Source organism: Harpia harpyja, chromosome 1, assembly GCF_026419915.1.
Source record: "Harpia harpyja isolate bHarHar1 chromosome 1, bHarHar1 primary haplotype, whole genome shotgun sequence".
NCBI lineage: Eukaryota > Metazoa > Chordata > Aves > Accipitriformes > Accipitridae > Harpia > Harpia harpyja.
The window spans coordinates 49,721,449-49,737,249 of NC_068940.1; the positions used below are offsets into that span (position 1 = coordinate 49,721,449).

At 41.4% G+C, this 15,801-nt stretch overlaps 1 protein-coding gene across 3 annotated transcripts in view; it reads right to left on the reverse strand.

The window, feature by feature from the left end:
• The window catches only part of ELMO1 (engulfment and cell motility 1), a 318,707-nt gene that overhangs the window by 238,843 nt on the left and 64,063 nt on the right, over positions 1-15,801 (reverse strand). For 2 of the 3 annotated variants that reach the window (XM_052792913.1, XM_052792923.1), the window contains 2 exons: positions 15,713-15,785; positions 1,590-1,640 (listed from right to left, as the gene is read on the reverse strand). In XM_052792913.1, the coding sequence (XP_052648873.1) occupies positions 1,590-1,640; positions 15,713-15,785 (124 nt within the window). The remainder of the gene's footprint in view (positions 1-1,589; positions 1,641-15,712; positions 15,786-15,801) is intronic. The other variant, XM_052792931.1, reaches the window with a different exon arrangement.

Below are 15,801 nucleotides of genomic sequence, written 5' to 3' on the forward strand. Positions count from 1 at the left end.
AATGATGCAGTGCGTTTGAACCACATTGGTTCTTGATGAACCACAGATATTGTTTTGATTTCATGAGATCCCAAGTCTGGGCAGTAGATAGCCCTTTTTCAGTGGAGTGGATATTTGTTCTTAAGAAGTCCTGAAGGTTAGGAGCTGGTGCTGGGGCTGTGTTTCTGAGGAAGTTTCACCAAATAGGGTTTACTCCACCAGCAAGTGGTTTCCCCATGTAAAAGGCTGTTCTGGTGACATATGGCAAGAGGCTCTGGAGCCACATAGACTCTGACAGAACCATGGTCTTAAACTATCGTTTATTCTTATGACTCTAAAGCTCTGTATATAACGGCCACTGAAAAAGATGATGAATGGTAACAGAAATCTCTTGTCTTTACCCAGCTGGCTGCTGCTTAGAAGTGCTTTCTGTTAATAAGCTACACTCCTGTAGATTAATATTGCAGTCACTTATTTAAAAACTTGAGGCATGTGTATGTTTCCTTTTTGGCTTCTTCAATTTCCACTTATACACAAACCTGCGTACAAATTCAGTCACCTCCTAAGTCCATTATAAGCCATCATCAGGTTAAGCAGGCTGGGGAGGGGTGGAAACGCACATGATGCCTGGAGAATCTGGGAAGCTAGTGACAACATACACTTCTCTGTTTCTTTACCATGTGCCTAGGCCCTACTAGCTGAAAAGTGATACATCCAAAAACACATCTATAATCTCTGTGTGGCTTCCATCTAGAAGTTTTCACATTTTATGGCAGAGTAACCAACCCCACTCTTAACAGGTTCAACAAAAGCCAAAAGTTAAACCACCACAGCTCCATCTTACCTGTTCAAATGAGCTGCAGTACAGGGTGGCAGAGTTTGGCCATAAGAATGCTTTGAATCTGCAGAAGCTAGAACACCACCATGAAGAGGTAAACCATTTTAATGGCACACTACATTTGTCAGCAAGGAAATGGGATTGCTGCTGCCTTAGACATACATCTTCTGGGACTAATAGTGGCTTTCAGCATGTGGCAACAGTACTGCTCAAGTCAGCAGGAAAACAGGCCATTAACAAGGCAACCGGCAACTCTGCCATGCTTTTTGAGGAGCTGGCAAGGAGGTGGTGTTGAAAAAAAATAAAATGAAAACAGTAAAATCTCAACATTACAGTTGCTGCTCACTCAGTAGAAACCCAGAGAGCAGGAAAGCTCTGACCTGAGCTGCCCAGCAGAGCTCTCTGTGATTCAACTCCCAGCCCTTTCTCTTGGGCAGAAAAGGAGCAACTTGAGTGAGGCTGCAATGACAGCAGGGGAGCAGAGATTATCTTGGACATGAAAGCTGTTCCCAGTGGGAGAGAAGTGGGAGACAAAAACCACCCAGTTGTGTTAACCCTATCACCAAATGTCACTCAGAGATACCACCCCTGCCCCCATAACTCAAAAAAAGAGAACAACGCAGTCATCTTGTGAGCACACCATTATCCTCCTTTAGAGGAGGATTGTGGGATACAGTGTGGCTAAAGCTTAAAAATACATACGTCAGTTCACAATGATTTACTAATCAAATCTTCACTTTCAAGGGAAGAGAAGAACAGAACAGTAACTCACTGGAGATGTTGTTAATCGAAGGATCGCTCCGTTTTTTATTTCATTACGATTCTGAAAGAGAAAAATCCAAAAGGTTCTATTTAAGACTCACATAAAAAGATGAAACATGCATTGAGCAGAATGCCACACTAAACCAGCAACAGTACTTTCCCCTGTCTGCATGCAAAAGCTTCCCTCTTTCATATGTGAGCTAACATCTATACAGTATTTTCTCCACCGAGGCATACTAACATTAGCTTCAAGAAATAGGTGGCTGTTCACATGATATTTAACAAATCTGAACCCTTTCAAGAATGACTTCATGTTTTTCAAAGTTTAGCTTCTACTGGCAACTTCTAAATACTTCTTTGAAATATACTATCCATGGTGTCTGGCTCTGGTATTGTGCTACATAGTTGAGGAGTTCGTAAGTTTGCTGAAACCTGTCATTAAACATCTGCAGGATTCAAAATTTATCCCACTGGCTCTCCATTTTCTATAACAAGAACATGCTGACTTAAACCACTGGAACCAACCCCCTGAGCTCTGCCACCACGACTTTGCATTCTCCCTCAAAGTAAAAAAAACAGCACTGTTAGCAGTAAGTAAAGTTCAAACATGCTGTAAGTCATTCTCCTTACCCAGCTGGCAGAAAGAGGCAGCATTAAACATTTTCTTTTGGTTAAGCTCACATAACGTGTTCAATTAAACTAAAGCTATGGGTAGATGAAAAATCTGCCATAGCATAAGCTATGGTGTACACTTACAGTACCCTCACAACTTTGTGGTCAGTGCCCATGTGCACGGTCTTCCCCTGTGGTAAGCATAGGGGAGCCTGCCCATCTTTCAACAAGCTATCTCCCATTCACCACAGGTTAAGAGAATACAGTACCTAGCACAATTAACACACTAGCAGGTACTGACTGTGCACAGTGCAATGCACAGTCACAACTTCGTTCATGGTTCAATAGCTTGTTCATGGGCCAATACCCTAATTTGTCATAGGCATTGGAGGAATCCCTAACAGTTTGAGAGAGAAGAGCTAATTTTCTTCTGAAGACCACATTGCAGGCTTCCTCAGACTGGTGTTTAGCCAAAAAAAACCTGAAGGTGTATTTCTTCTCAGGAAATTTTACCCGAATTCATTTCATCCTTCTTGCTCCCATTCTGATACATCTTAAATCCAAAATGCTAAAAACAGGACAAATCTTGCCTGAAACCAGGTCAAGTAGTCCCAAAATAAAACTCCAGTACATTGTCTCTTTTTTGGTATCCAAGTCATCTGTGGGATTGGTTCTAGCTACCTACAAGATCACTCTCCACCCACAGAGACTTCTTCACTCTAACTGAAACAACTGAAGTGCCAGACAACACAGCGGGTACAAGGGAGAAGCTTTTTTACGGCATCTTTGCTTACATATGCAGCTAACTCATATCAGCCCACAGCAGTCTCCTCCTGCCAGAACAGCCTCAGGGAGGCCAGCCAGGCTCTACTCAAGAGAGGAGCAAAAAAGGGTGAGCAGCTAAATACAGGGTGACTTCCCACAGCACTAATAAAGTGCCAGATTTTCTCCTCTTGTAGTAAAACAGCAGCAGACCCAGCTACGTTTCATCACGTCTAAGGAATGTGTATGAAGTGGCAATAGTGCATTTGTGTGGTTTAATCTAAATCAGTGTTGAAAAAAAACTCACTTTGCAAACAGTTGTGTTAAACTGTTACCACCTTAAGGATTTGTGGAACTGGATAAAAGTAATTGGTTTAGGACAGACAGTCAGCATAGGCTAAATCTACCTCCATCAACAGCTTAGACTAAGCCACTGGACCACAGCTGCATTAGGCCAGAGTATGTGCATGCACACATACACACAGGGTTCCATCAGTTTTACTTGGAAGGCAGCAAATCACAGCATGCAACAATATTAAAAACAGTTAGGGAATCGGACAGCACTTAAACAACTTAAACTGTACGAATCACATTCAGAAGTGAAAGTTCACCAATAGCCTTACGAAAATATTGGAGCTAAGTAAATACTGTTCTTAAACATAAATAAGAGCACACACAGAGGCTTACCTTTTCAGCAGCACAACTTTAAGCTTAAAGTTTCTCATGTTTCCTGCTCTAATTAACATGAACTACCAAATCAGATGTACAAATGAATTTGTGGTTTAACAAGTGAAGTCACTTCATTTGGGCCACAATAAGCATCTCTGCAAACACTCTCAGTGCAAACCCAAGAAAGATGGTGGAACGACACCTTTGGGAGCAGGGAAGTGGTGCAGGGAAAGAGAAGAGGGGAAGCATGAGGAGGAATTATACCTTCCCTTTTTGGGAGCAGCAAGCTGTCAACCACAGCCCAAATTACATTATTTTGCAGTTGCTTCAGGCTGAAACCACGCTCCACAGTTTGTTCAATTACAGTAATTTTGTCACAAGCTGAAACCCTAACCCATAAAAAGTTGGGCTTAACCTGATATACTCTCTACAGTGTCATGTATGCAGGTTAAAAAATAAAACTAATTAAATAAGGACACTTACAGATTGCATAGGTTGAATCTACAACCAAATCTAGCAAGTGAAAAATATCTTGTTAAAAATCACTATTTCTCTATAGTCAGAGGAATTTAAAAACAAGTGGGAAAAGGGAAACCAATAACCTGGTTGAAGTTCAGATACCACATATGGATAAACAAGAGAAGTACTACTCTCCAGAGCGACCATATGTCAGCAGGTTATATATAAAATAGCAGAGGAAAAAGAACACACAGAGTACATAAAAGTATCACTGGAAGTTTTCTTTGGGGTCTTTCTGTTTATTTATCAAGCCGAGTCTGAAACACCAAAGCTCTCAGACTCAAAGTTGCAACGCTTGTCAGAGCCCACAGCACATGAAGCCCAACGACCTTTCATCACGCCTAGCTCAGAGCAAAGTGCATAAGACTGCCCTATACCATAAATTTAATCACTGCTATCACAAGAGAGTGAGCGAGCTCATCTTCAAGTCCTGATTTAGACAAAGGCTTAAGGAAAACTGCCCATGCCTTCTCTCTGAAAGTATTCAAAGCATCAAGTCTCTAACACAGCAGGCTAGCCAAAATTTGAAAAGGGTTAGCTGTTCCCCAATAAAAAAAAATCCAATTCTGTTTATCCATTCTAAATAATGACTTAAGCACCTACCAAGAAACAGCGTGTAAGCATACAATTAAGTCAAGAGGATTTCCTACATTAACTGTGTGATGCAATAGTCGGCATGCCAGTTAATTTCAATTACAACATTTACACACAGTTAATCTGCTTAGTATTAGGGACTGCATCCTGTGGATTTCTTTTCCAGAAAAACAGAACGTCATTACAGTAGCCTGGCTTTGGCAATCATACTCGTAAGCACCCCTGATATTCAGGACAGGGCTCACCACCACCTATGGGAGGGGAACACAAGAACAAGACAAAAAAACCAAACAAAAAGACCCCTCTTCCAAGACATTTCTGATCTGTTTTCTCAAGTGTACCTCAGGTTTGTAGATACTGTTCATGGTGTTGATCTATATTAGGAAAGCTTATTCCTGGGTAGCAACGGAACTAGTGAAAGAGTACTATCCAAAATGACCCTAAAAAAACTCCATAACAAGAAAATAGATTTGTTATAATTGTTACCTAGGACTAAGACAGCAGTCATATTATGGATACAAATAAGCCCCATTTGCAACATTGTACCTAGCAAGAGTCTATACTCAGAAGATGATTTCATTCTAATTGAGTAGGTAGTATTTCCAACCATCGTACCGCTGCACGACACTTTCCAAGCTGAGTTTTCAATCAGACAGAAAAGTACTATCATGAAAACACACAAACAACAAAACACAGCAGAAAGTAGAGGATACCTTTGCCTTGTGTTCACATCTTAGGGCCCTCTGACTTCCAACTCCACCAGCTGGAGCAACACAAACCTACATTATCTGCCACCAGATTCTGTACCTTGTCAAAGCTCTGCCTTTGCTGGGCCATAGGCTACTTTGCCCAAAACACGTGCAGGAGACTTGCATTAACTCGCATCTAAAAGGCAGGCCTCAAGCATTAAGAGTCTACCAAACCATGCAGAGGGATGAAGGTATATGAATTCGCTTTCAAAATATCTTATCAAAACAGTCAAGCCATTTATTCAGAGCTTTCCTGGAGACACACTTTGGAAAACTTATCAAGCAAAATTAAAGTTTATTTTGCCATGCATTTGTCTTATCATTTTAATAATCTGTTATACCCAGCAAAATGCCTCAAGATTCAGCTCACTGTAACTGGTTGGAATGGAATGTTTTCTTAACATATTTGAGGAAGACCTAGAAGCATTAGTTCCCATGGTTATAGCTCACTCAGCACTATTCTTTAACCTTGACCAAACAGCTTCCTTCAGACTTCTCTAACTGGGCTAAAGAATAACAACCAAGAAATCTAAAATTCTTCACATGCTTATATCGCTAAGTAATAGATCCTTCCCTCTTTCCATACTACTACTGTTTTATTACACCTTCCTCCAAATTGACACAACAACAAAAAAATAGAGCTATGAAATACACTAAGTTAGCGACTCCATAACATTTTCACAAGGATGAGCTTGGGCAAGTAGTAAATAAGGACAAAATGATACATAATGGAGTACATTTCTAAGTCAACAACTCAGGAAAGAGAAGCAAAGTTCTTGTTGGCAGATCTCCCTTAAAGCACTGATTCAATGTGCTACAGCAGCCAGTAAACATTGGGTGACATCAGAAGTGGTACTGTGAACTAGACAGAGGGCATCATTTTGCCACAACACAAGAACTTCATGCACCCATATGCAGGGCCCTGTGTGCAGTTCTGACCTTCAGATCTTAAGGAGGACACAGTAGCATCAGGGGAAATGCAGAGAAAGGCAAGTGAAATGCTCAATGGCATTGAGCAGCTGCCTCACAAGGCAAGGTCTCCCCAGTTTGGAGGGATTCACAGGAGTGAATGTAGTGGACAAGCTGAATGCAGAACTGTTGTTATCAAATCCTGCAGTATGAGAACCAGGGGGTACTTGAAAGCAGTAAGGGATCAGTTTAAAGCACATGAAGAATATACCTCTTCATTCAGCAGGCAGTGAACTACTTGAGCTTGCTGTCACAGGTTGTGAAAGCAGGCAGTATCAGCAGGTTCAAGAAGAGATGAAAGACTTTCATGGCCTTTATATGGCATATTAAATAGACTAAGCATAGGTGTAGCCTCCAACACCTGTAGTACAAGAAATGTGAATGCTGAGGGAGCATGAAGGGAGTGAAAGCCATCATCAGATCACAACCCTGAATAGCACTTGCTACTGTTACAGCTGGAGATGGACTATGAGGTTAGATATAACATTCAGCTGACTTGGTAGGAAATCTATTCTGTTCATTTTTAGTCACCAAAAACTTTCATAAGATGAGAGCTAAGAGATATAGGTAATTATCAATATCGTACTACTTGGCATGACAGGACTGTACTGTTTTAGAAGAAATACTGAGGCAATTAATCTTGTGATAAAATTCCTTTCCTGGGCAGCTGCTGGAAACAGGGAGAATATCTTCTAGGTTTTCATATTAGAATTTGAGGATAGCATTTTCCTTAAAAAATTAATTGTTGGTAGTTCGGCTTAAGTTTCTAAAAAGAGGACATTTTCTGCATGCTATTTATCTACCCCTATTCAAGGATTACAGAAGCTAGTAAATAAACCAAGTTACACCAGCGGTGCAGTTTCAGGGTATACCTAATCCACTGCAACTCCACAGCCCACAAGAGGCATAATTCTGCGCATATCCTTCTAGCATGTGGGCTCCCAACACTTTCCTTACATCAGATCTACCAACATGTGGCAGCACAGCCAACCACCTAACCTTAAAAAAAGCTACCTCTTCCTCTCCCCTTCATTCACAAAAAGGAGGGGAAAAAAAAAAAAAAATCCAGAGTTTTCTTTTGTCAGATCCATGATTTGAACCGGCTCACCCTCCAGCACTAGTCACTAGGATGCTAGTGAAGCAAAGGGAATGAAGCAACAGAGGGGAAAAAGAAAGCTTGGCTACCTTTTTATCCAGCAACCCACAGTAATACCAACTTGAATGCCATTCAAACCACATCCTTAGAAAAAGTCCATACTTCGCATGATTTACACATCTTCAGGTGGAGCGATCTACAAGGACAACATTATCAGGTACCACTTGCTCTGTAGAGCAGCAGTATTACACTGTGGGCAGACATCCTTCTGACACATTAAAACAAGTTACACACAAGTTATTTTTAACCTGGCTCAGTTCCCCAATTCAAGCAACCACACAGACAGTTGTACCGGTAACACAGACACATAACAAGCAGCCCATCGTCCTCTGATAAGTTGGAACAAAGACCTGCACCCTGCAAAATAAACGTCAGGAAATGACAGACTTAGCTGGGCTCATACTACTGTTGGTGAGATCATGTGGCGAAATCGGAACAGGGAACTGGTATGGACACAAAAAAAAAAAAAAACAAAAAAACGAAATAAGGATTGTCAAACTGAAGTCAGTTCTTCGATGCAGTTCACCCAACACATTCACCCACAGCACCACTGAGGGGTCAGTGCAGGAGCAGTAGCTCCTTAAGCAGATGCTGCTACTAAGAGAAATAGCTAAAGACCCAAGCTAAGACTGGTTCACAGTCACTTTTGCCAAATCAAAGCACAGCTTGCTACCATAAAGTAGAGTCTTACTTTTCAGTCTCTTGCTCATTCCTACTAGTGTTTTTATGTTATATAAACTAGTTGTGTAACTAGTTGATGAGTCAACAAGGGAACTAAACCAGCTGAACATTTTATTATTTTGGGTTTTGCCCAGTTTGCAAGGTAAAAGACAGGAATAAGCGCTATAGTATAAAGTAGGAAAGTGGGCCAGCTCATTTTGCAAGCACCACACTTGGGACCACACTGAGACTTGTTTAAGGGGAAGCCTGCAGGTGCTTGTGCTTCAAGATGTACATCATAGAATCATAGAATCATTTTGGTTGGAAAAGACCTTCAAGATCATCGAGTCCAACCATTAACCATGCCCCCTAAACCATGCCCTGGAGTACCCTGTCCGCTCGCTTTTTTAATACCTCCAGGGATGGTGACTCAACCACTTCCCTGGGCAGCCCATTCCAATGTTTGACAACCCTCTCAGTAAAAAAAAATTTTTCCTAATATCTAACCTAAATCTCCCTTGCCTCAACTTGAGGCCATTTCCTCTTGTCCTATCTCCAGACACCTGACAGAAGAGACCAACACCCACCTCACTACAACCCCCTTTCAGGTAGTTGTAGAGAGCAATAAGGTCTCCCCTCAGCCTCCTCTTTTCTAGACTGAACAACCCCAGATCCCTCAGCCGCTCCTCATAAGACTTGTGCTCCAGGCCCCTCACCAACTTGGTTGCCCTTCTCTGGACACGCTCTAGCACCTCAATGTCTTTCCTGTAGTGAGGGGCCCAAAACTGAACACAGTACTCAAGGTGCGGCCTCACCAGTGCCGAGTACAGGGGAACAATCACCTCCCTGATCCTGCTGGCCACACTGTTCCTGATACAGGCTAGGATGCGATTGGCCTTCTTGGCCACCTGGGCACACTGCTGGCTCATATTCAGCTGGCTGTCAACCAGCACCCCCAGGTCTTTCTCTGCCGGCCAGCTTTCCAGCCACTCTTCCCCAAGCTTCCTACTCCTACTCCCTTGCCTGCATCCTTCCTCTCAGATACAGAGGCACTGTAGGTAAAACATCCCTTCTCCATTTCTGACTACAGTCAGAATTTGCCAGTAAGTTCATTCCACATCAGCCTACGACAGTTCCACAAGCAACTGAGGGACATGACAGCTCACAGCTGTTAAAAAGAGCAAAGTTTCATTCCTCTTCCTACCCTTCCTTTAACTTCTTCCTTCTCTGCAGCCCATTTCTGGACATGATTCAAGGGTCCTGCCTCACCCTTACATCAGATCAGGCAGACTTTTTATTAAGCAAGTTTAATGAATTAAAGTGGCACAAAATGATCCCCCGCCCTTGCCACCACGTCCAGAAATTGTCAAAAATAAAACCGCTGTAGCCAGCAGAAATGAAGTGGCAGGATCTCTTGGGGAAGGGGAGAAAAAATCAGAACCGTCCCCTTTCAGCAGTGAGCTGTGATGTCTGTTCACTGCACCTTGTAAAACTACCCATCAAAATAGGTTGTTCTTTAAGTATTAAGATGATTTAAAGAGCATTTTCCAGTCAGCCAGATCTTACACAGAACCATATGCTATCAGCTGAACCCAAATAGTCGCACTGTGCCTGTGGTATACCGTACCTATCTAAGTGCTGTAACAGAAAGCCAAACCTTTCCAGAGCCTTTTCCCTCTCGTGACTACTTGCGAGGCAAAGTTACAAACTAAATTCAGGAGAAAAAAAAGCTATACAGCTTTTTAAAAAAAAAACCACTTGATCCATCTCATCAGCCTTGATGTGGAACTAAGGAACTACATAGAAGATATTGTCATAATAAATATTTAAAAAGGAGGCAAGCAGAAGAATTAAGCTGTTCATGCTGGGGCCAGAAAGTATAAGAGGTTGACAGGACAGAATTATTTTCTTTGGAAAATTTAGTATAAAGCTGAAGTCCTACAAAATGAGTCCTAAAAACTAGGACTAATTTGCTAAGAGAAGGATGACCAGTGTTCTCGAAATCAGCCTGAACAAAGCAGGATTGAAAGTGATTTAGTGTATGGATACTCAAGTTTTACTTCTGTTCACCAGAGAAATATACTACTGTCCACTAGTTTTTACGGGAGTCCACAGGGCAGTGTTACCAGCATCCATCAAGCAGGCAGGAAAAGGGCTGCTCTGATTCTATGTGTCGCACTTATTGTCAGGAATTTCTGCAGGGCTGTGCAGATTCCCCAAAATATTAAGAAATTTGTGAATATGAGGGAAATACCACATGTCTGATCGGTGGCAGAGGAAAGGGAAAGTCAGGCATAGTTTGGTCCAGGTCAAATCTGGATTGGAATCTGCCATTTATGTAGCATTACTAACAAATGTATTATCAAGAGTAATGCAAATGAGAGGAACAGACCACTTAATACATTTCTCTAGTTCCCAACCTTCGTGCTACTTCTCATTCTCAGCTGCTTATGAAGTACCAGGTCCTTCAGTGAATCAGAAACCTTCATTATTGAGAATGTTTACTTCCAACTCACTGAAGTTCAATTAATTGGTGAAAACAGATGAATACTAAAAATGTTAAAGAAAAAAACCTCCAAAAAACCCCAACCCTACAAGCGGCTCATTTCTTGTCCTGTCATTTGCATACACTCCTACACAGTGAGCCTGTAATGGCATGGTGGAATTTCACATGAATATACAATTACAGGTTGTATTCAGCAAAAAATAGGTCACAAGGAAAAGCACCTTTGAGAAAGAACAAGCACCAGGGACTCTACCCAGATTCCCAGCTTGGCAAAGGCGGGGGTAGAAGGATGTCCCATATGCAAACACAGCAAAGAGCTGAGTAATGACAATGAAAGTAAGGTGGTGGCAGCTCCCTTTGCAAAACAGCACTAAAAGTATCTCAACATTAATGGAGGGAATTCAGTGTCTGCTCTCCTCCGCTTCATGCAATAAGCACATAAGAATGAAAGGGAAATGTGGCAGTCAGGAAAGAAGGAAAAAAACACAGGGAGTTTTCAGAGGCATCAGATGTAAAAAACTGAACGCAACAAAATTGTGACTGAATAAAAATGGGCCGCAGTCAATACACAGATGAATGAAATGTCCTTACACTTAAAAGATAACATAAAAAATGGCACCAGTATCATCACTGTGTGCTGAACACAGCTCAGAGGTGGCTCACAAAGACCCTCAGCAAGAGGGAGCTAGCATTTTATTCCTGATAGTTGCTCAGGTACAGGATTAAGAGCCACCACATTCTGTCTCCAGCAGTGAAGCCAGCTTGAACACTGTTCTTCCCCAGCCCCACACTCCTGCAAGGCCCTCTTGTTGATAAACACTGTGGTTTATCAGACCTTCAGATGTGACCAAAAAAACCATTTTTGAGGCTGCACTGTAATCTGAACAGCTGCAGTGATCCAGCTCCTTCACAATCTTTTTGTTTTTAGAGACTGAGTTTGAGCTAACAATGATCCCTGCCAGACCCAGAGCCCATGGTGGGCAGTGCAGGTGCACAAATGATCTAGAGGAGCCAGACCTTGTCTGCAAGGCCAAGGGTGAGCAGCAATAAGGGCCCAGGCATACCCACCAACGTGCTGCATGAGCCGTTCGGATGCCTGTCCCTGGATTCCTAATACTGCCAGCAGAGGAATACATCCAAGCTGTGGTTTTCAGCCTACAAAATTATACAGCCGTTTTCTACTCTTCATATAGCATCTTCTATTCTAAACCTGAGCTTGCCCACGCTATAGTGTTCCTGAGTTATTACGCCTGATGTGAACAAGCATCTATTCAGGTACAACCTGGACAAAGTGAAGCAACGGTGACTTTTTTATTCCCTATTATACAGTTGTCGCAGTTTAACCCCAGCCAGCAACTAGGCACCACACAGCTGCTTGCTCACTCCCCCCCACCCAGTGGGATGGGGAAGAGAATTGGAAGGAAAAAGTTAAAACTCGTGGGTTGAGATAAGAACAGTTTAATAGAACAGAAAGGAAGAAAATAATAATAATAATAATAATAATAATAATAATAGGATTGGAATATACAAAACAAGTGATGCACAATGCAATTGCTCACCATTCACCGACCAACGCCCAGTTAGTTCCCCAGCAGCAATCCCCCCAGCTCAAATCCCCCCAGTTTATATACTGGCCATGACATCACATGGTATGGAACACCCCTTTGGCCACTTTGGGTCAGCTGCCCTGGCTGTGTCCCCTCCCAACTTCTTGTGCCCCTCCAGCCTTCTTGCTGGCTGGGCATGAGAAACTGAAAAATCCTTGAGTTAGCATAAACATTCCTTAGCAACAACTGAAAACATCAGTGTGTTATCAACATTCTTCTCATACTGAATCCAAGACATAACACTATACCAGCTACTAGAAAGAAAATTAACTCTATCCCAGCCGAAACCAGGACAATAGTATCTAGCACAATGAAATCCTGATTCAGAAGTCAGGCTTTTAGATGTTTGACCTACCAAAGAAATGCCCCTCCATGATAAGTAAGGCCTTTAAAAAAAAAAAAAAACCAAAACAAACACACACACCCCCCATTAATGTAATTAACAATCAAATACACTGTGATCAAAACACCAGCTAGGCTTGAGCTTAGGCAGTATGCCTGCTTGGTTTTCTTTCTCACATAATCTCTTATTTTATTTCTCCTGTTTCTTAAAAAAAATGACTAAAATATGTAATTAATAATTTCCACTGCACTTTCAGGGGCACAGATATAACCAAACCAGAACCCCAGAGGCAGCAGTCCAAACTGCATCTGCTGTGATAAGCCCTATCTCTAGTAGGAACCCTGGCTGACTCAAGATTTGTTAAAGCCTGCCCTTATACTGTCTGAAGTAGTTATTGCTACTCCTGTAGAGGCATTTTTCCAAATAATACAGCCAGAAAAAAAAAAAAAAAAAAAAAAAAGAGAGAGAGAGAGACAGAACTGCTCGGGTGTTGTTTTTCTTTATGTACAGTATAAACAGGAAATACAAGTCAGCCACAAAAGATAAAGTTCTGCATATGACAACCAAAACACAGATGTGCCATTTGCCCCCCAAAACCAAAAATGTAGTTGTGAGCCATGTGTTGACAGTCCAGCATTTGTAACATTTTCGCTTCAAAGTTTCTGGTTACTTTGTACAAGAATTCATTAATTGCTTTTCTTTCTGGTAACTTTAAACATGGTGGTATTTTAAAAAGGTATCTCTACCTGGAAGGCCATAAATCGGCAGTCACCCAGGTTCTGCAGAAACACGACCTATACATAATGTTTTCTGCATACGTACAGACATACAATTCATCTTTGAGAGCAATGAAAAATATTTACTTATTAGAAGCTATTACTGTCGCAACAGAGCTCTGCTCATGTCCTATTAAGAGGCAGATTAAAGCAATGTGGGCTTTAACAATTAGTGTTGTAGCTTCATTTAAGTGTATGTGTTTGTCCTCATGCCTGGTGTTTTTCATGTTTTAATTCAGAAAGCAACAACATCCTACTGCACACAAATGAGGGAAAGTATGTAGAAGGGGTGATGGCCTATATAAGCCTCTCTTTATAGCCACTATCCAATAAGCAGTGATAAACAGTGGACAATATCTAATAAAAGTCACAGACATCTGAGTAATACTGGTGGCATTTAGAGCTCTCTTATGTATGTGACTCAGAGTCAGACACTCTGCATATTTTCAGTAGGGAATAAACAAACTCAAAGTCCTCTCTGCAGTACGTTCCAAAATGTTCTAGATGACCATCATTTTCCACCCTTATTGTAAGTTAAAGGCAGCCAAAAGCCATCAGACTTCCTTTTATGCAGAACAGAAAACAGATCTCTTCTCCAAAGCTGCAGGATCCTACCCACCAAAGGTGGAGGTAAAGCCTGGAAGATTCCTCAGGCTTGAGGAATTGTATCAGGACAAATTCCTTCAGCAAGCCTGAGTATTCGCTCAGTCCTGGCTTCTTGGAAATACTCACTGTACAATCAGAGTTTAAATGCCAACAGGCAAGTTCAGTTGTGCCTGGCTTATTGGAAAAATGTTGTGTCACAATTCAGGGCAATTAGCAAAACAGTCTCGCTATTTAATTTGGGTGGAGGCAAAACACAGCAGCCAATAATTACTTCAACAGTTTTCCTTGTGGTGGCCTTTGAAGTGTCTATCAATTGAAACTTGAAAAGAAAGGAGAAAAAAAAAAAAAACAAAACCAAAAAACCATGCAAGGAAAAAAGGGGAGATCCCAAAACAAACTGTGGCACATTTTGTTAAATGAAACAACAGTTAAATGAAAAATTGAAACTGGTCTGCTACAAAAAACCAAAAACAAACAAACAAAACAAAACACCCCCCCCCCCCCCAAAAAAAAAAGCAAAGCAGCACTATCTTATGAGCAACTGCTCTAGCTGTCTTGCTAAATTTAGTCTTCCTAAATGCTTAACTGTGTCTAAGTTCCCTTTATTTCTTGGGTGGGGGTAAGAATTACAGCAAGACAAAAGGTAGTTCATGTCTCAGCTGTATTTAGCAGATCCTAAACAGCTGTAAAATGCAAAACAAAACCAAAAGACCCTGCCACTTAAGAGTAAGCCAAACTAAACTGATAACAAGGTAAGCAAGAGGCATCTACGTCTACGCAGCTAAACTCAGGTCTATTTAGCTCAAAATCCTCTGAGGCTAGGGAACCTGCATGCAGGTTTTGAATACTGCTCTTCTCCTATTGCTTAGAAATTGTACCTCTGCAGCACTAATGTGTACACTCTTCCAAACAAATTAATATTTTTCATAATTTCAGTAATTTCAGCAATTCTAACAGTAATGCTAGGAACAAATGTACTATTTGGTCTCGTTCAGATGACCATGTCCCTGTTATTTAGACTAGACATTCCATTTTTATTACAGCTACAGCCATTTTGTTGCTCTGTGCTGAAATCATTGCATCACTTCATGAATCACCGATTGCCATACTATCTGGGGACCAAAAAAATAAGCCAATGTAACATACAGAACTGGAAAAGGACAAGACAGCAGGCAGGAAGGAGTAGCAAATATTACACAGTCACTGAAACTGATTTCTACCTTATCAGCCAAAGAGGGAAGTGACATGCACTGAAGGTCTCCTGAGACTTCAAAGAGCCCTTCATGTTTTACATATTTCAATTTCCTGTACACCACTTGTCAGCAGAATACTAAACACACACAAATACCAAAGCTGAAGGGCTCAGTGCTGAAGTCTCAAACTCAACGGATGTGAAGGCCATAGCACATTCAAACTTCTATTTGCCTTTCCAAACAGAAGAAATCAGTGCAAAATTATTAAGCCAGGTGTCCCAGTACCTACTCTCTCATTGGCATCACGTTACGGAAAATACTCTGTTATTTTTATATATTTGAATTTAAAATAAATTATTGTGGCAAACATTTTGATAGGCTATGCAAGAACTGTGTTGAATGATTTACTTACCTTCTCTGTGATGTAGAAATTAGAACTATCAGCATGCTGCAGTGCAAATTGATCATGATTTGCAAGAGACCACCTTAGAAATACGAAAA